The 19,381-nt window shown below is 50.6% G+C and overlaps 1 protein-coding gene and 1 long non-coding RNA gene across 11 annotated transcripts in view; one reads left to right on the top strand and one right to left on the bottom strand.

The window, feature by feature from the left end:
* The window catches only part of HNF4A (hepatocyte nuclear factor 4 alpha), a 79,446-nt gene that overhangs the window by 24,155 nt on the left and 35,910 nt on the right, over positions 1-19,381 (bottom strand). For 7 of the 9 annotated variants that reach the window (XR_008622248.1, XR_008622246.3, XR_008622247.3 and 4 more), the window contains exons 2-3: positions 4,406-4,580; positions 3,163-3,257 (exon numbers count right to left, since the gene is read on the bottom strand). Coding sequence is in view for 6 of the 9 variants with exons in the window: in XM_034947041.3 (XP_034802932.1) it covers positions 3,163-3,257; positions 4,406-4,580 (270 nt within the window). In the remaining 3 variants the exon portion in view is untranslated. Of the gene's footprint in view, positions 1-3,162; positions 3,258-4,405; positions 4,581-8,377; positions 8,469-9,503; positions 9,645-19,381 lie in introns of those variants that run through there. The other 2 variants (XM_057300802.1, XM_057300799.2) reach the window with 2 other exon arrangements.
* Positions 15,310-19,381, top strand: part of LOC130541046 (uncharacterized) — a 38,906-nt gene continuing 34,834 nt past the window's right edge. Inside the window, exons 1-2 of one of the 2 annotated variants that reach the window (XR_008955088.1) lie at positions 15,310-15,563; positions 18,906-19,007. This is a non-coding gene — a long non-coding RNA (uncharacterized LOC130541046). The remainder of the gene's footprint in view (positions 15,564-18,905; positions 19,008-19,381) is intronic. The other variant, XR_010110998.1, reaches the window with a different exon arrangement.

The following is a 19,381-nucleotide window of genomic DNA, read 5'->3' as shown; positions in this document are numbered from 1 at the left end:
CTCACACTTTCTGGTTCTCAGGGACTATTTTAGGGTTTCAGTCCTCAAATTCTCCTAAGGTCATCAAGAAAAAGAAATAAAAACTTGTCCCAACTCTCCTGGCCAGTGAGACTTCCACCGAGACTTTCTTTTGGCTTTGGGAGCTTCCCAGCAGGCTGAGGAGGGGTGGTGGGGCCTAGAAGACAGGCACAGCTAGGAATACCCTCATTTCCTATGGCTTGACCACAGTGGCAACTGAACACTTTGTCACTCTGGCCCGTTCTCAAAACAACCAAGTGACTGCATGTGTCATGATCTTCCAGGTAACCCAGGCATGTAAACAAACACTAGCATCGACTAACCCACGCTCACTCGCCATCAGCCAACTCTCCTATCCTCCGGGCAGCATGTCCGTTTCCCTGGGCCAGGAAGCAAGCAGCTATTTTCAAGGCTGAGCTAAGGCTGAATAGTCTGGGACTCTCATCCCCCTTCCAGGAGCCTAGTAAGGGGTTTGCTGGCTTTGCAGCAGCTCAAGAGAGGGCCAGGGGCCGGGTGCGGTGGCTCATACCTATAATCCCAGCACTTTGGGAGGCCGAGGCGGATCACCTGAGGTCAGGGGTTCCAGACCAGCCTGGCCAATATGGTGAAACCCTGTCTCTACTAAAAATACAAAATTAGCCAGGTGTGGTGGCACATGCCTGTAATCCCAGCTACTTGGGAGGCTGAGGCAGGAGAATCACTCAAACCCAGGAGGTGGAGGTTGCAGTGAGCCGAGATAGTGCCATTGCACTCCAGCCTGGGCAACAAGAGCGAAATTCCATCTAAAAAAAAAAAAGAAGGGACCAGGGAACAAACACACCCATCCTAGTGGGCAGTGTGACTTGTGCAGGTAGGTCAGGGAGTGAGGCGCGAGACTCATAGGGCTGAAGGGTTCGTTATCCAATGTCCTCATTTTATAGATGGGAAAACTAGAGCCCAGAAGAGACAGAAATGTCCCTAAATTACACAAGTGAAAATGACTCTGGATGTCTAATAAAAGACATTTATAACAACTGACCACACGCAGGACCAGGCCACATGCAGTGGAGGTGGGTAGCCATCCACTCAGGAGGGCTGCCAACCCCTCTTCCATCTGCCTGTCACAGACCTGAACTTTCACTGTGAGAGAGCTGTTCTCTCAAACACAGTGCCCTCTGGATGACACCTATGAGGAATCATAGTGCCTAAAATCTTAGGCTTTTGGGATAATGGAATCACTGACTAATACAACCACAGAAATGTTGGAACCTTAGACTGTAGTTCTCAATCTTTTTCTTGCCTCCAACTGTTCACACATGCATCAGGTTCCCATTCATAATCTTTCCCAGTCCACAAAATGGAAGTTGAAGTGGATGAGACAGGCTTAACCCCATTGAAAACTGGGTTTGGGAGAGGAGGGAGTATTTGCAGCTTAAAAAGCCCCTCTTGCCCTTGGAGAACCACTGATGTCTAGATGTTAGAATTGCAGCGTTCAGAGCAGGCCTTGGGGACCACCCACTCCTGCATCGGGATCAGCAAGCCCAGATTTTCCAAGACAGCTCATGAGCTCAGACTAAGGTCCCGTAAGGATGAGACGTAGAAGATATTTCCAAGGGAGGGGGCAGAGAAAACAGGGGGCCAGGAGCAGATACAGGGGAAAGAGCGTCTACCAAAGCCTCCCCTCCCCTCCTTCTCAGTGGGCCCTGGAGCAAGCTGGGTCCTACGTTCCTGCTTCTGGGGTGTGCTGGGGTGATGGGGGTGAGGGGTGTTTGTACCGAACTAGCAGGACTAGACCAAGGTTTGGCTGGTACGGCACAACTGTGGGCTAGAAGGGAAGGTCTGGGACTAGTAGCAGAGCTGGGAAAGGTTGAGTTTAGAGGAGCAGGAAATGAAGAGATTTGAAAATGAACTCAAGTTACTTTTTTATTTTTTGAGAGAGAGTCTCGCTGTCTTGCCCAGTCTGGAGTGCAGTGGCATGATCTCAGCTCACAGCAACCGCCTCCTCCTGGGTTCAAGCAATTCTCCTGCCTCAGCCTTCCGAGTAGCTGGGACTACAGGCATGCACCACCACGCCCAGCTAATTTTTTTGTATTTTTAGTAGAGACGGGGTTTTACCATGTTGGTCAGGATGGTCTCAAACTCTTGACCTCAAATGATTTGCCTGCCTCGGCCTCCCAAAGTGCTGGGATTACAGGCATGATTCACTGCGCCTGGCCTCAAGTTACTTTAAAGCAGTTAAAAGATTTTTGCTTCCCTTGCTTGGGCTGAAAACAATTTTAAATGTTCCTGGTATCTGGAGAGCATAAAATAATAGACAGTGCTGAAGTGTGGTACAAATAGCAGAAGCTCTGGGACTTCAGATCTTCCAAGGATCAGTTGTGGGGCCCTAGGCAAGTTGCTTAACCATTGTGGGCCTCAGTTCCTTCATCCACAAAAAGGGAGGAATTGTAATAGGTTCAATGGGCTGGGCTCATTTCATTTTCACAACATTTTCCCATATAGGGTTGTCATGAAAATGAAATGAACCCAACCTATTGAAGTGTGGAAAAAGCACAGCCCAGTGACTGATACCTGCTGGTAGCAGGAAGCCTGGCAAGACCTTAATAAATGTTGTGCTCTGGTCTTCTCCTCCTTTGTCCAGGATGGATCTGGGGTCTTGTTCCCATTTTCTAGAATGTGAAGACTTTGGAGATCACGTGATACCCACGAATGAATACTAAGGGAACTGGGGCATTTGTCCCTGGGACCGGAAGCTCAGGCATCGGGCTCCTCTGGCTGTCCCTTTTGTAAAGTTGGGATAGTGAGTACTCAGATGTTTGCAATATCATTCTCTATGCTTGTCCTAATGTTCGAAATATTATATTAAACACACACACACACACAACGTGGCTGCTTTGTGGTGGCGCAGACAGGCAGGCAGGGGTGGTGGTTGCTGGGAGCCTGAGGAGCCAAGAGTGGGAGCTTATCTCTCTGAATCTTTCTCAAGACCAAGCCCAGCCGCTCCCTATGGTCAGATTTCCAGGCCCTCCCTCTTCTCAGCCATTAGCCAGTCACCCTGGGGCCTGCCACTGAGTCATAAAGTGTGGCTACAGTTGTAAATGACTGTCGGGGAGCTGTGGGTGCAGGTGGGGCAGTGGTGGTGGGGCGGGGAGGGCCGAGGCTCACCTTCCTTCTTCATGCCAGCCCGGAAGCATTTCTTGAGCCTGCAGTAGCGGCACTGGTTCCTCTTGTCTTTGTCCACCACGCACTGCCGGCTAAATCTGGGGAGGGCTTTGGATGGTTGGATGGAGAAGACACAACTTCCTCCTCTTAGGACAGAACTAGGGCCCTGGCTATCCAGTTGACCCCCCAACCTCAGTGCTCTCATCTCTTCATCCCGGGAGTTCTCTCTTGAACCCACCAGGAGCTGGAAAGGTGCTATGAACTCTCTAAGAGCCCAGGCCTGTCCTGCTAAACATGGGGAAACTGAGGCTCAGAGAGGCAACATGTGGTCCTGGGTCGCTCTGCTGGTTGGTGTTAGAGCTGAGTTGGGAACCTCGACCTCTCGAGTACCAGAGCCCTGCTATTTCCACCACATCCTATAAAAGCTCAGAACCCATAGCAGGCTCCTGGTTTTGGCTCAGAGTTAATACTTGGTTCACATAAGCCTCTCTCTGGAGGGGGATAGGACGTAGAGGCAGTGCCACACCGTGGTGATGGGTGGGGCCCTGAGTGTTAACCCTGGCTCTGCCAGTGATTCAAGCTGGTTGACCTTGGGCAAATGCCTAGCCCTCCAAGCCACAGCTTCCTCCTCTATAAAATGGGAATAACAAAAGTAACCATCTCACAGGGGTGTTGACAGGTGAAATGAAGTCATGCGCCGATGGGGCACAGTCTTTGTACATGACAAGTGCTCGCAATTGACAGCTGCTATGATTTTATTATTGTCGTTACCCAGAACAGGAGATGCTTTCGAAAGAGGGCTCTCCAAGGCCTTGGGAAGACTTTGGGGTTGGTGGAAGCCCTTGAGGTAGGTGGAATGGCCTGGGGTCAATCTCCTATTTGTCCCAAAAAAAGCACCAGACTGGAAGACGGGCTCATCTACTGAGGCTTCAGGAGAGGCCTCATGGAATGGGAAAAAGAACAATGGGCTCAAGTGGATGGGTAAATACACACAAAGACTTAGTATTGTGCCTGGCACATGATAAGAGCTCAATAAACGGCAGCCAGTAGCTTGATGATCAGTAAATGTGGTTCCTAGAATAGATGCTCTTCTTGGATTCACAAAGTCTTTTACAAAACCAGAAGAGCCTTGAAGGCCCTGAAGGGCAGCTGTCTCTGGGACCTACCCACTCAGGGAGAAGACAGACCTTGGGGCCATGAGCCCAAGTGTGCCCATTTCCCAGCTGAAGAAATTGAGGCTCCTCACCTGCAGGAGTACATGTGGTTCTTCCGCACGCTCCTCCGGAAGAAGCCCTTGCAGCCGTCACAGCTCGAGGCACCGTAGTGTTTGCCTGTGGCCCGGTCCCCGCAGATGGCACACAGGGCGCTGACACCCAGGCTGTTGGGCGCGTTGAGGTTGGTGCCTTCTGATGGGGACGTGTCTGCGCCAGGAGAGAAGGGAGTGAGGCTTCAGGAAGAACAGAATGTCAGGCATCTAAGGGAGCCTTGCGGGGATCTCTCCAGGGCTTCGGCCTCAGCCAGATCTGGGGGCTGTTCCCACTCCATCACCTCCCCACTCAGTGACCTCCTGACTTTTTGGAGCTTCAGTTTCACATCTGTAAACTGGGGCTGGTTGTGACTTCACAGACTTGTTTCTGAGGGTCTGCGTCTCCCTGCGGTGGAGGCCACGAGCCCCAGCTTTCTCTAGGAAGGCATGAAAACCTGGCCCCCTTCTGGGGTGGGAGCCGGCCTCTTCTGGGCCTCATTTTCTCTAACCATAAAAGGGAGCAGTTTGACTGGTCTGTTTCCAAATTTAAAAAATTTAAAAAATTAAATTGTTTCCAAATTTTAAAAAATAGCAGCAGCTGAACCCCCTTTATTTGTCAGCAAATCTTTCAGCAAAGATAGACCCCTTTGAAGAAGACGACAAATGCAATGGGTCAGCCCCCGGGAAAATGCAAGCGTGTGTGCCACACAGTCCACACACATGCACACACGCTATGCACAAGCACACACACGCACCACACAGTCCACACACACGCACCACACAGTCCACACACATGCACACACACACGCACCACACAGTCCACACACACCACAGTCCACACACACCACACAGTCCACACACAAGCACACACACACCTTACACACCACAGTCCACACACACCACAGTCCACACACACGCACACACGCCACACACAGGCACACACACGCACCACACACACCACAGTCCACACACACCAAGCAGTCACACACATGCGCACACACACACCACACAGTCACGCACACACACACCACAGTCCACACACACCGCACAGACACACGCACACACACGTGTGCACACACACCACACAATCCACAGTCCACACACAAGCGCACACACACGCACCACACAGTCCACACACATGCACACACACCACACACAAGCACACACACGCACCACACACACCAGTCCACACACACCACACAATCCACACACATGCACACACACACCACACAGTCACACACACACACCACAGTCACGCACACACACCACAGTCCACACACACACAGTCCACACACAAGCACACACACACACGTGCACACACACTACAGTCCACACACGCACACACACACACCACACGGTCCACACATGCACACACACCAAATATAAGCACACACGCACCACACAGCCCACACGTGCACACAGACACACACCACACAGTCACACACACGCACATACATGCACACATGCACACACACCACAGAGTCCACACACACGCACACACACACAGACCACACAGTCCACACACGCACACACGCCAAACATAAGCGCACACGCACCACACAGCCCACACATGCACAGACACACTCCACACAGTCACACACACACGCACACACACACCACACAGTCCACACACACACGCACGCACACACCCACATCACACAGTCCACGCACACACAGCAGTCCATACAGGCACACACAGACACACCACAGTCACACACACGCACACACACTTACATACACACACACAGTCCGAACATGAACACATGCACAGTCCACACATACACACACACACAATTCACACACACGTACACATACACACACAACAAACACACACATATATACACACATGTGTACACATACGGTACACACACATGAACACAGAGTCCACACATAAGCACACAACGCTCCACACACATGCACACGTGCACACACATACACACAGTCCACACATGCACACACAGTCCACATACATTGCACACACTTGCACACAGTCCACAGACATGCATACATACAAACACATCAACACACACATATACAAATTTGTGCACACATACAGTCCACACATATACATACACATACACACAGTCCACACACACATGCTCACATGCACAAACATACACACACACACAGACACACACACACACACGTGTATTCATAGAAATCCTGAATCCAACCTTGGATTCCTCAGGGGCATCCAGTTAAGACCCAGAGAGGGCCATGCACTATAGGTAACAGCACAGCCTCTGAAGTCCTTCTGCCCAGGGTTCAATTCCAGCTTGCCCACTTTTTAGCCCACTTTTGACTGTGTTCGTTTACTTCTCTATGCTTTTGTTTCCTCACTTGTAAAATGGGGAATGTGATATTCCCCTAGGTTCGTTATGGGGATTCAGTGAATTCTCATATGTGTATGTGAAGTGCTTGGCACATAGTAAGCACTATATCAGTGTTCATGAAATAAAAACTTTTCCGTGTAGGAAAACTCTCGGAGCAGAGGACTTCCAGGCTCCTTGCACAGGCAGACACTGCCGCATCTCATTTCTGCCATCGCAGACTCCCAGGTGTCCCCAGGAGTGCAGCCCCCTCCACTTGGTGAATTATTCCTGGAGATGGGGATAATTGTTAAGCCACGTGGGTGCCCTTTCTCCCTCGGCCTCTCCTCCCCCGACCCCCGGGGAGAGCTGACCCCCACAGCTCCTGGCCATTCAGCAGGAGGCTGGGGAAGTAGCTCCCACCTCTGAGGCAGGATGGGCTGGGGGCTGTCAGCTCTATCATCTCCCCTCTGAGGTCAGCCGAGCACCTCTATTCCACAGGTGAGGACACTGAGGCTTAGCGAGGACAAGTGGCTTCCTGGTGTCATCGCACTGCTTCCTGTGAAGCAGAGCCATGGATTTACGGTCCAGGTTTGCTGGGCTACTCCAGCCAGTGCCACACATGTTGAGGTGTCTGCTGGGGCCTCTAATGAACAAGGAGCCACCCAGGGCTGTTGCTCCATTGGGGTGGGGAGTGGACGGGGGAGAAATATCCTTGGAGCCTTTGAGACACCAGCCCAGGATGTACTCGAAACACTTCAGAGGACAACTTCACATAACCCCAATTCAGACCACTTCAAACTCCAGTGAGGAATGTGGGGACCCTGCTTACAGATGCTCAGAGCCCTTGAGATGACCCCTGTTGGGGCCAGGCCCTTTACCAGGGCTAAGCACCCAGGCACCTCATCTTTTTTATCCTCTGGCCAGCCCTGGGAGGCAGACACTATTATTTATTCCCATTTTATAGGTGAGGAAACTGAGGCTCAGAGAGGAAATTGCCTTGCCACGTTCACACAGGTTGGAAGGATCTATGCCGGATTTGAGCCCAGATCTTTCTGGTTCCAGAGCTGGAGGTGGTCTTGTCTTTGGGACTCCCAGTTCAGGGGCTTGGCCTCTGCCTCAGGAGCACACAGTTCCTGGGCTTGGAAAAAGTGATGGGGGCGGGGAGCAGCCCAGGGCAGGGCAGTGGTCCTCGTGGGGCCACACAACACTCCACCTAGTGCAGCAGCAACTTGTTTGCTATCTCTGGTGTGTTTTTGCCTTGCGCTCCTGGCGTGGTCCTCAGACAGGCCTAAAAGCTGGCCAGCCAGCAGGCCTGGGGGAATGAAGCCTGTTTTGTAGAAGATACAGAAGCCAGGAGAGGGGAGGTGACATGCCCAAAGTCACACAGTGACTGGACGGCAGGGGCAGGCGAGCACCTGCTGAGCTGACAACAGGCAGTGCCCAGCAGCTGCCTCCTTGCCCTAGCTGAGCTGACCACAAGATTCCAGACCTCAGCTGGAGCTGCAGCCTCATACTGGCTGGGTGGCTCCAAGACACAGAAGGAAGCAGGGTGGGAGGCTGACCTCAGCCAGCTGCCTGCCCCCTCTCCTCTGAGGCTGGCCTGGGACCGATGGGGCTCTTCCCTCCAGGAGGGGTTTCCGGGCCTCCTCTTTTCCCCTACCTCCCTGTGGAGAACTGTCCACCCCTCCAGATATGCTCCAGTGATGTCGGAGGGGATGCCTCAATCTGGAGAGACGCAGCGGCAACAAAATCTGCTCAGAGACAAACGGACATGTTGCTGATATGAATCTCACTTGGTGAGTGGCAACAACAGAGTCCTGCATTTGGGTCTGTGCAGTCCTGCACACCAGAGACCGCTGACCCCCGCCCGCAGCACAGGGAACTGCGTATATACACAGCAGGTACAAATATGGGCACACGACAAAACGCCCATACAGGATAAAGATGCAGGAAGAACAGGGCACTCCAACAGGTCCGCATGCACAAACACATGTGCTCTATGACCCGCACACACAGCACACATGTACAAACATCCACAGACACACGTACACACACATACACACTTACATACATAAGCAAGATCAACACGGGCACCTCCTAAGACACAAACACAGACCCACTCAATGAATACAAAGGAAAATAGACCCAGAACTCACACACAGAGACAAATGAACACACATATGCAAATGGGTTCCTGAAGGCATCACCCCACCCATACAACCTACATGGAAACTCACTATCACACACGAACGCACACACAACACACACAGTGCTGACTTGGCTTCGTAGTTAGCAAAACTTCCCTGAGAGCTCCATTTTCCCTAAGTGCCAATTTCCCTAGGAAAGTCCCAAAGACACCGAGAAATGCAGTTATGTCTCCAACCACCATCTCCAGGGATACAACATCCCTTGCCGTCTCTCTGAACCTAGGCCCAAGGGGTTCACGAAGGGGCCGTGCTGGGCTGAATCGCTGGAGCTGGGCACCAAGGGGGAGCTCACCATCACGTCACTGCGCCAAGCGCCAAGCAGAGCCACTGTGAGGCAGTGAGGACTGGAAGGGCCTGGGAGGAATAGCCGGGATCGACTTTTGCTGGAAATTGGCCCTTGCAGGCCTCCCTTCACCCGGAATGCCTGTGATCACTGTGCCTGGGCACATGGGCTTCACTTGGCAACACCCGTGCTGGCCTGTAGGACCAACCTACCATTTTGTATCATTCTCCTCCCACCCCAAAGTTGAGTGCCAAAGATCTGCTCCTGGACCCAGGCACACCTGCCCCCACTGGCACACCTGGGCACATCTGCCCCCACCTACCATTGCCCATCGTCAACACCTGCACATTCTCAAATTCCAGGGTGGTGTAGGCTGGGTCCAGTGCAGCACTGTAGTCGGCCATGTCCATGTCGACGAGGGTTTTGGAGAGTCGCATTCTCCCTGCCTCCACGCCGCGGCCACCTGCCCTGCCCTGGGCGCCCACCCAGAAGGCCCCCGCCCTCCGCCCTCCCACTGCCTCCTCCCAGTGCCCTCTCTGCCTTCCTTTCAAACCGTCCTCTGGGAAGATCTGCTGGGAGTCTTGGCCTAGCCTCTGTGAAGGGGTGGAGGCTCTGCCGGGGAGGGGTGGGGGTTAATGGTTAATCGGTCCCCCGCCGGTGGATAGGCTGGGCGGGGCTGCAGGGATTTGGCTGTTTGTTGGTTTCTGGCTGACACCCGGGGTGCTAATTACAACTGCTGGGGCCCTAACTCACCGATGTTCAGTTATCAATTGTACAAGGCAGGCATCATGACTCACGGGCACTCATTTGACCCTTGACTCACCCACCCCTCCAAGCCATTGTCACCCCAAGTCAGGCATTCTAACTGATACTATCAGGCACTGACAGCCTACCTCCGAGATCCCCTAATTCAATAACTTCCCAAATCATTGACTTCTACCCTCAATGCTTTTGCAGAGATAAGGCTGCCCCATGGCCCACGATTTAGAAACCTAAATCCCAGGCCCCAGATGCCAATCTTCTGGATCCTTGTTCTGGGAGCTCCCTTCCAGTTCCCCCGCAGTTTCCCGGTTCCCCTGGGAGCAGAATGGACTGGAAATTTGGGAGGGCCAGATTCACCTCCAATTCCCCGCTCCTGCTCCCTGTGATCCCACCCTGCCCCTCACCGTCTCCACAGCTCCCAGTGTTTCTGGCCCAGGCTGGCTCCATCTCGGATTTTCCCATCACATTCTCCTGTTTCCCTCACCCCCACCCCCTCCCAGAGCAGGCAGAGACCTGGATTTACATTCAGGCACCTACCGTCTACTAACTGGGACCTTGGGTAAATGATTCTCCTCTCCGAGCCTCAGTTTCCTTTTCTGTAAAATGTACAATCAACTTCAAAGGGTGGTTTGAGAAGGAAATGAGATGGCATAAATCAAGCACCAAGTGGGGCCTGGTAGACGTCCATCCTCTTCCTCCTCCCTCTCCCTGTTTCGTATCCCCCTTGCCATCCCCCTGTTTCTCTCCACCCGTCTCGTACCTTCAGAGTGGGCTTTGTGGGGGTATCGCCAGTGCAGTCACAGGCAACCCAACCCTTAGAAAGTCCTGGTTCCTGGTTCAGCGCTCTGCTGTGGTTGTCCTAAAATTCATCATGACTTTTGAACAAGGGATTGTGCATTTTTGTTTTGGACGGGGCCCTGAAAATTACACAGCTGGTCCTGGCTGCCTGAAGCTCATGGTGCACTCTGTTCTTCTCACTCCCTCCAGCCCTCATTGCCTTCTGTGCAGACATTTTCAAGGGCTGCCAATCAATCTGGGGAAGTAAAGTCTTGATGTAGAAGGCAGAGAGTGAGAGCAGAGGAAGAAAAGCCTGAGACTTGGGAGGCCTGGGAGCCTGTCCTCCACTGCTGGCTGGAAGGGCAGGTTGGAGGGCCTCGGTGACACCTGTGAGCAAGAGTGGGCGAATTAGTGGGAGCACCAATTAATGAGTGAGTGTGTGGGGGAATTGATGAGTGGGTGAATTAGGAGTGAGTGAATTAGAGACAGGGTGAATTAATGAGTGAGTTGAGTGAATGCATGAATTGAGTGAGTGAATGAACGAATGAGAGGGTAAATTACTGAGTAAGTGAGCAAATGGGTGGGTGAATTAATGAGTGAATGGGTGGGTGAATTAATGAGTGAGTGAATGAGTGAATGTGTGGGTGAATTAATGAGTGAGCAAATCGGGAGTCAGGGCATGTGTGTTTGAGTGGTATGAGGAGGCATCTTCATGTTCTTCCCACTGCTAGAAGCCCTTTCTCTGCCCTGCTTAGCTTTATTCTGTCCACTTGATCTGACCTCTGAAGCTGAGATGACTGGGGAATGCTATTGCCTGCAGGGAAAGGGGAGAGGGAGCAACTGTTGTGGAGGACAAGAGAGGTTAGATTTGGTGTCAGGAGACCTGGGTTTAGGAACTAGCTCAGTCACTATTCCGATAACTTTATTTACATCGTCTCTTCTCAGGGCTTCAATTTCTCCCTCTGTAAAATGGAAAGATGATCCTGGCTCAGTTTTCTGTTAGCCAGGACAAGACTCTGAGGGAGGGAGCAAGAGGCAGCCCCCTGCAACCCACACTTTGAGATTTGATAAGGGGCTGAAAGAGACCAAATACTGGCGGGTTCCTCCCATGCCTACCTCAGGAGTATCTGGTCTGGCTCTGCCGGCCTTGGGGGCAGTGCAGGGGTGGGAAGAAACAGAAGATCTGACCAAGGGGTAAACACAGAAGAGATGTGGAGGGCAGCTCCGGGAGGAGCCTCCAAGGGCTGAGCCCAGGCCTCTGCCACCTGCCTGGCACCTATGGCAGGCCACAGGCACAGCTACTCCCCACACAACCCAGCAATACATGGCCTCTTCCACTCTGAGGCACAGTTCCACATTGCTTAACGGGGAATGTGATCAATCTCATGTCAGAATTTCATTGGCAACAAAAATAACAATGCATTTTTCCACAGATGACATCTTAGATTCAATTAAATGAGGTCTACGATCAACCAAGATCAACCACACCATGCCACAGCCATGACCCGTTATATCCAAGAGCTACTAGGTGGACAGCCTGCAAATGAAGAGCTATTAGATACACGAATCACGACATACCTGACTTACCAAATGCACAATCTGCATGACTGCCTAGGAGGCACATTCTAGATTCACATCCCACCACATTATAACCTACCCCATAAGTAAATCTATCCACTCATCACTGTAAATTGCATAATCTATTACATACATGATTCATTCCACCCTTAGCCAACGCCAAACAATATCTTCTAGATACACATTCCTCATATAAATGACGCACCACCTATAAGATCTGCTGGCTCTGTGACCTCAGGCAAGCTATTATTTCTTTTGTTCTTGTTGTTCATTGTTACTACATAGTTTATTTAAACCAAGCTATGATAATACAGCTGCCCAGAATCTTTGTGGATTACAGATGCAAAGTAACTGGAGACGTGTCCTTGCACCTACAGTTCAGTAATAGACAGACAAGTTTGTTACATTTACTAAGTACAGAGAACTGAATACACATGACATTGTACATCCATCTTTTTGCTTTGTATTTCCATTTTAAACATATGTATGTTACAACTTTACATTTTAAATATGACTCCATGTATTTTGTGACAATGGCTAAGAACGCAATGATCCCATGCCCCTGAAATAAGCACACTTTGGTCTGCAATGCAGAATGTTTTCACTGGGGTACCAAACAAACCCTTAACACATAACAGACAAAAACTCCTTAAAAATCAGATTTAATACAATGTTCTTCATGTTAGATAAGGAGAAAGAATGGGAAGTGGAAAAGGAAGACATTGGGGTACTTTAAATGTACAGTGTCTTGAGACCTTGAAAGTTTCAGGCCGGGCACAGGGGCTCACACCTGTAATCCTAGCATCTTGGGAGGCCGAGGCAGGCGGATCACCTGAGGTCAGGAGTTCAAGACCAGCCTGGCCAACATGGAGAAACCCTGTCTCTATTAAAAATACAAAAATCAAAAATTAGCTAGGCATGGTGGCATGCCCCTGCAGTCCAGGCTACTTGGGAGGCTGAGGCAGGAGAATCGCTTGAACCTGGGAGGTGGAAGCTGCAGTGAGCCGAGATTGTGCCACTGCACCTGGGTGACAGAGCAAGACTCTGTCTAAAAAAAAAAAAGAATGTTTTCTTCAGGGGATGAAGAGACGTTGGTTCATGGGTACAAAAATAAGTGAGATAGAAGGAATAAGATCTAGTTCTTACAGCACAGTAGAGCGATTATAGTTAACAATCATTTACTTTATATTTCAAAATAGCCAGAAGAGAAGATCTGAAATGTACCCAACACAAAGAAATGATAAATGTTTGAGGTGATGGATATCTAAATAATTTGCATGGTATGCATGTATCAAAATACATGTGCTCCATATATATATACAATTATTATGTATCAATTATAAAAAGTTTCATTTCCTTCCTCCAAGGGAATTTTTTTTTAACTAGTGGAAAAAAGAAAGCAACTTCATAACGCCCTCCAATGAGGAAGAACGTTATCCTGACAATGCTTAGGTGCTTTCATATGAGCACATAATAAATACAGGAAGTCACAGAGCAAATGTCACAGTATTGGTTTGGTTTTTATTTCTATGCTTATAAAAATATTAAGCTTCTTTCTGTGGACTGAGTGGGTGTTAGCCTGTGGGTATTGGTCTCTGGTGCCTGTATACCAGTGACTATTTATATTCCAAGCCCAGGGCCAGCTGTCTGCACACGGCAAGTTTTTATTTCGAAGCCTTGGTTACTCCTTCTGTACAAGGGGTCTAACTTGTCGTTTGTCGTGAAGATTAAATGAGGGAGTAGATAAGCTTCTTAGCCTCTCTTCCCCCGACCTCTCTTTAGGGGAATAAACCACAGACCTTGTGGGTCAGATAGATCTGGGTTAAAATCCAGGCAGTGCCAATGTACCAAACTCTGTGACCTCAACTTCTACTTTTCTCAGCCTTAGTTTCAGCATCAGAAAAATTGGGTTGATACCTTCTTTGTAGGGATGGTTCAAGCATTAAATGACCATGTGTAGGCATACAGTACAATAGTAGCAATTACTGTCATTGGTCATTGATTCCATGACACACTGGCCACATAATCAGTTGGAATCAGGACCCCTGCTCAGGACAGCTCCAGGTACCACACACCCAGCCATGAACAAGCACTAGCCTCAATGCCATCAATTTAGCAGCTGTTCTTTACCTCTGCTCACCTGCTGTCAGGCCCCAGCTCAAGAGGCAGCAGATTCCAGGGGATAGCAGAGGACCTCAGAGCCCACAGAGGGACCCAGTTGAGACGGGAAGGGATTGCCCTGGGCAACCTGCAGTCGGGGAGGCATGTGTAGGGAGCTTGTGCCTCTGCTGTGGACGGTGGTAAGGGAGCTGCCACTACGAACCACATTGTTTCTCTTTTACATTATAATAAGGTCTAATGTTTACAGAGAAATTTTGTGCTAGCCCTGGTGCTAAAAACCTTCTAGCCTTCTCATATTATCTGCCTGTTGAGATAGGGGCTATTGTCATCCCCATTTTAAAGATGATGAAATTGAGGCTCAGAGAGGTGAAGTGACTTGCCCAAAGCCACACAGCTCGTAAGGGAGGGGCTGTTGTTTGAACGCGAGTCTGCCTCCAGAGCTTGAGGGCTTCACCCCTCTACGCACTGCCTGGATCATGACTCCTGGAATCCCTGAAAGGACTTCGGAATTCTAAGGCACTGGAGCTGGTGGTTTCGCTGCCTCAGTCTTGCAGGGGAACTCAAGGACCCGAGAAGTAAAGCACCTTATCCCGGGGTATAGGCAGGTGCAGGGGCATCCTCCACACGCCTGGCCACCCCAGGGCTGCCTGGCATCTTCACTTCCCCTTGGCGCTCACCACACCATTATCTCCTGTCTTTTCTTCCCCACCCACCACTCCGGGAGCGGTGCAGAGAAAACTGGGACTTATCAAGACAAAGAACAAAAGTCGTGGAGGAAAGAAGCCAAGAGCCATCTCTACTCTGGGGTAGGGCCCTTCAGTTTTGCCCCTTTGAAATTTCAAATTCCAGTTTGTGGACAAAGTCCTAACTATCTCACAATATAGGTCCCCAACCACTGACCAAACTCCAGTCCAGGCAGCCACCAGCTGGCCTGGTCTTGCTGCTTCCTTTAGCGGCTTCCAAGGTCCAGGGACAGGGGGTCTGGGCCACCAAGAGGCTCTGCTAGGCTGTCCCTGCAGCCACAGCCACCCCACTGGATCCCTGCCTCCCATCTGAGAGGATAGCCCTCTTCCTGGAGCTGGGATCTGACACTTGCTGATACCAACGGCAGATACCAGGTAGGTCCCCTCCCTTTCTCTTCCTTGAGCTCCTAAAATGCCACTCATACCACCCTCTGCACTCGGCAAAGGCCACTGTGGCTTAATCAAATCAGGCACCCACAAAGCTTCAAGACTGGAAAAGATGCCTTGGCTAACCCACCCATTTAGTGGACGGAAACACTGAGGCCGTCAGGGGAGTGGCAGCTGGCCACAGACTGAACCGTAGACTTGGGGCCCAGACCTGGGGCCCCTCACGGAGCCTCAGAGGGTGAAAGGGACTTGCTCAAGTCCACGCAGCGGTGGTGGGTGAGCTTTGTCTTAACAACGAGCACTTTCTACTTCATCACAGACCATGAGTGGCATTGTGTTTGTTCACCTGATGATGGGTGGCCACTGGCTTGTTCACCCGATGATGGGTGGCCACTGGCTTGTCACAGGAGTATTTCCGAGAGGAAGATGAGGGAGCTTGGGGCTGAAGGCCAGTGGGTTTGGAAGGAAGCAACATTCATGTGGTTAACTGATAACTGGGCCCCATCCCTGGGCCTCCTTCCTCCCTCCCTGTCCTTAGCCTGATTAAGACCAACTTACCCAGCTGCTAATCATTGCTGAGCCTGTTGATTTTGCCTTAAAAAATTAACTGGGCATGAGTTTGCGGTTTTCCTCACCCCTAACCCTGAAAAGGCCTGGGTGGGCAGGAGGCCTCCAGGGTTATGCAAGAGGCCGCTGGCCTCCCAACGCATAGCCCACGGCCACCTCGGCTGCTCTCCAAAGAAGAGGCTTTGCTCAAGAGTCAACAGTCTGCTTGTTCCCCCCATGCTGGGTCCTGAGCAAATTTGCTCTGTTACCAAAGAGAGATAAAGGCAGCTGGGGGAGGGCTTTCCAAACAGGGATGGGAAGCGGCAGCTTTGAGCTTGGGGTTCTAGAACTCTGCAGTGTCAGAGCCAGGAGAATCTTTAGGAGGATGTGGGCTGGGGTTTTTCAAGCTGGGTTCCGAGGCTCCCAGGAGCCAAGGGTATGCATCCACAGGCCCAGCTTCAACCGGCGACTCCCTTTTACATGTAATCTTAATATTTTATTTGAGGGTTGGAAAACCACTGATCCAGCCCCATCCCCTCATTGCACAGATGGGGAGATGGAGATCAGAGGGGGAAGTGACTTGTCCAAGGACAGAAGGTCACCTCGGGTATTCAGGGGCTCCAGCCAGCATGGGAATGAATGGTGGGCTCTCTGTGGACCCGGGCAATGTCTTGAAAGACATTGGTGAACAAGACGGCTCTGCAAACGCCTTGCCATGCCGTTCTCCCCCTCCTCCCAGGGCTGGCTGGAAGCAGAGAGGTGCCTGAGAGCCATTGGAAGACCCAAGTCAGGGGAATGCACCTGGCTGTGTGTCCCATGGGCCCTGTGAGGATATGACCAGCAGCCAGGCACTGCAAACCGGAGACTACGTTATAATCCATCTCAGCCACGTCCTGTCTCTGGAGGCATCAGCACTTTGGGAGGCTGAGATGGGAGGATTACTTGAGCCCAAGAGTTTGAGACCAGCCTGGGCAACATAGTGAGACCCTGCGTCTATTTTTTAAAAAGATTTTTTAAAATTAAAGACAGATGCCCTGTCCCTATCACAAAAAAAGATGCAGAGCCCTGCCCTGACTCTCTCCACCTCTCTGAGCCTCAGTTTCTTCACCTGTATATTGGGAATTATAATACTTAACTTCCAGGGTTATCATGAAAATGAAATGGAGCAAAATATACACATTGATCATCATGGCCACTGGATATGCAGCTGTTTTAGGAGCTTTGCATGTGTTACTTCCTTGATCCTCCCAGCCACTCTGGGAGGTAGGCAATGTTTTCACCATCATTTTACACACCAGAGACACAGGGAGGTTGAGCCATATACCCATGCTCACACAGCTGATGAGAAACAAGAAGTAGAATTGGAACTTGGGCAGTCTGTCTCCAGAGTCTGTGCCTCTAACTCCAGGGCTACCCTTCCCTTCCAGGGATGCCAGTGAGAGATGGCCAGGAGAAGGGCAGAGAGCAGGGCACTGTGGGAGATGCTGACTGTAAGGCTCCGGAGGTAGGGCAGAGAGTATGGTCTGGAGAATGATCAGGAAGGAAGCCAGGAGGACTTGGGTCTGTGTGGGTGGAGCCTCTCTGCAGGCTGCCTCCTGCCAGGTGGCTTATGACATCTGGGCTGAGGGTGTTGCTGTCCTCCTGTTTATGTTCATCCCTCCTGTTTATGTTCCTGAATTTATCTGCAGGGGTGACCTTGGGAATTAGATGCGGCCTTCCCGGCCCTTGTGGGGCCTGAAGGCTGATGGGAGCCCCTGCCTGACCCAGACTCTGGTTTGGGGAGTGAGGGCTGAGCCCACATCCCAGAAGCCACCCTTGGTCTCCCCATACTCTTGTTCTGAGGGGCCCCAGGGATTTGCCAGGTCACTAAGGTGAAGTGTTTGGAAGTCCTGAGGCTCAGACCAGAGTTACTGCCCTGTACAGTTGTGCAGGTTGCTCACTGCACAAAGGTTCTCCAGCCAAGAGGGCAGGTAGGGATGGAAACCCAGCCCTTGTTCCACTTGCCAAGCAAAGTGCCCATGGAGCTCTGCCTGCCCAGAGTGGGGTGCCTTTTTCTTATTTTCCCTAGGGCTTCATGTGAGCTGCTGGGTGTCCTGCCCCAGCTCTGGTTCCAGCCACTGTGTGTCCTTGGGCAAGGTCATTTCCCTCCCTGGCCTTGGTTTCCCATTGGAGAAGTTTTGTCTAACAAAGCAGAGACTCATCTCTGAAGATGAAATAGAATCATCTGAAACCTTTAAAATATACAGATGTTAGCCGAACATGGTGACTTACACCTGTAATCCTAGCACTTTGGGAGGCTGAGATGGGAGGTTTACTTGAGCCCAGGAGTTTGAGACCAGCCTGGGCAACATAGTGAGACCCTGTGTCTATTTTTTAAAAAGATTTTTTAAAATTAAAGACAGATGCCCAGTCCCTATCACAGATCAATGATCAAATCTTGGGGTAGGGGTGGGGAGGTGCCAGGCGTCTATATTTTTGTGCAGCCAATATTGAGACCCACTGTAGGGGGGCTTCAAATTTGAAGCTGGAAAGCCTTCGATGGCATCAAGTTCTATCACTTACTACAACTTACTAGTTAAAACCTCAGCGAGGTTCAGTTTTCCCATCTGTAAAGAGGGAATGATGATCGTTTCCTCACAAAATCAAAATGCCAATTAAATTAGATAATGTTCAGACAGTGCTTGGCACCGTGTTCCCCAGGTAGGGAGCTCCTGATTCTTGCTACCAAGACTATTATTGTTGTTATGGGCAATTTGACGTTGACAAAATAAAGGGCCTTTCTAGGTCAAGGATTCGGTGACTTGAAGACAGGCCTCCTCTGTTCCTTTGAGTCAATTTCTAGTACCTGGGCCTAAATCTTGACTGCACACCGGTCATACTATTGAGGTATGTGTTATTATTATTATTTAATATTTTACTTAATTTGTGAACATCTTTACATTTAGTTTTGAATTGGTGCTACATTCGCATGGTTCAGAATCAAAACATAAAAGGTGTAAATTGAGAAGTCTTGCTTCCAGCTGTCTCCTGTTCACCTGTTCTCCTTGACTTCCTCACTATGGGGGACCACATCCCTTACAGATGTATCTGCCAAGGTTTCTTTATACAGACCAGACAGCACTTAAGATCATACATGAGTAGCCTCTGCTCTTACACTGTTCTGTATCTTGTTTGGTTCATTTAATATCACAACCTGGAGATGTTTCCATAGCAGCTGAGAGCGAGCTTTGAGGATGGAAGCGTTATCGTCTCCCATCACA

The sequence above is a fragment of the Pan paniscus genome, chromosome 21 (assembly GCF_029289425.2).
Source record: "Pan paniscus chromosome 21, NHGRI_mPanPan1-v2.0_pri, whole genome shotgun sequence".
Taxonomy (NCBI): Eukaryota; Metazoa; Chordata; class Mammalia; order Primates; family Hominidae; genus Pan; species Pan paniscus.
This window is presented reverse-complemented; position numbering and strand designations above follow the sequence as displayed.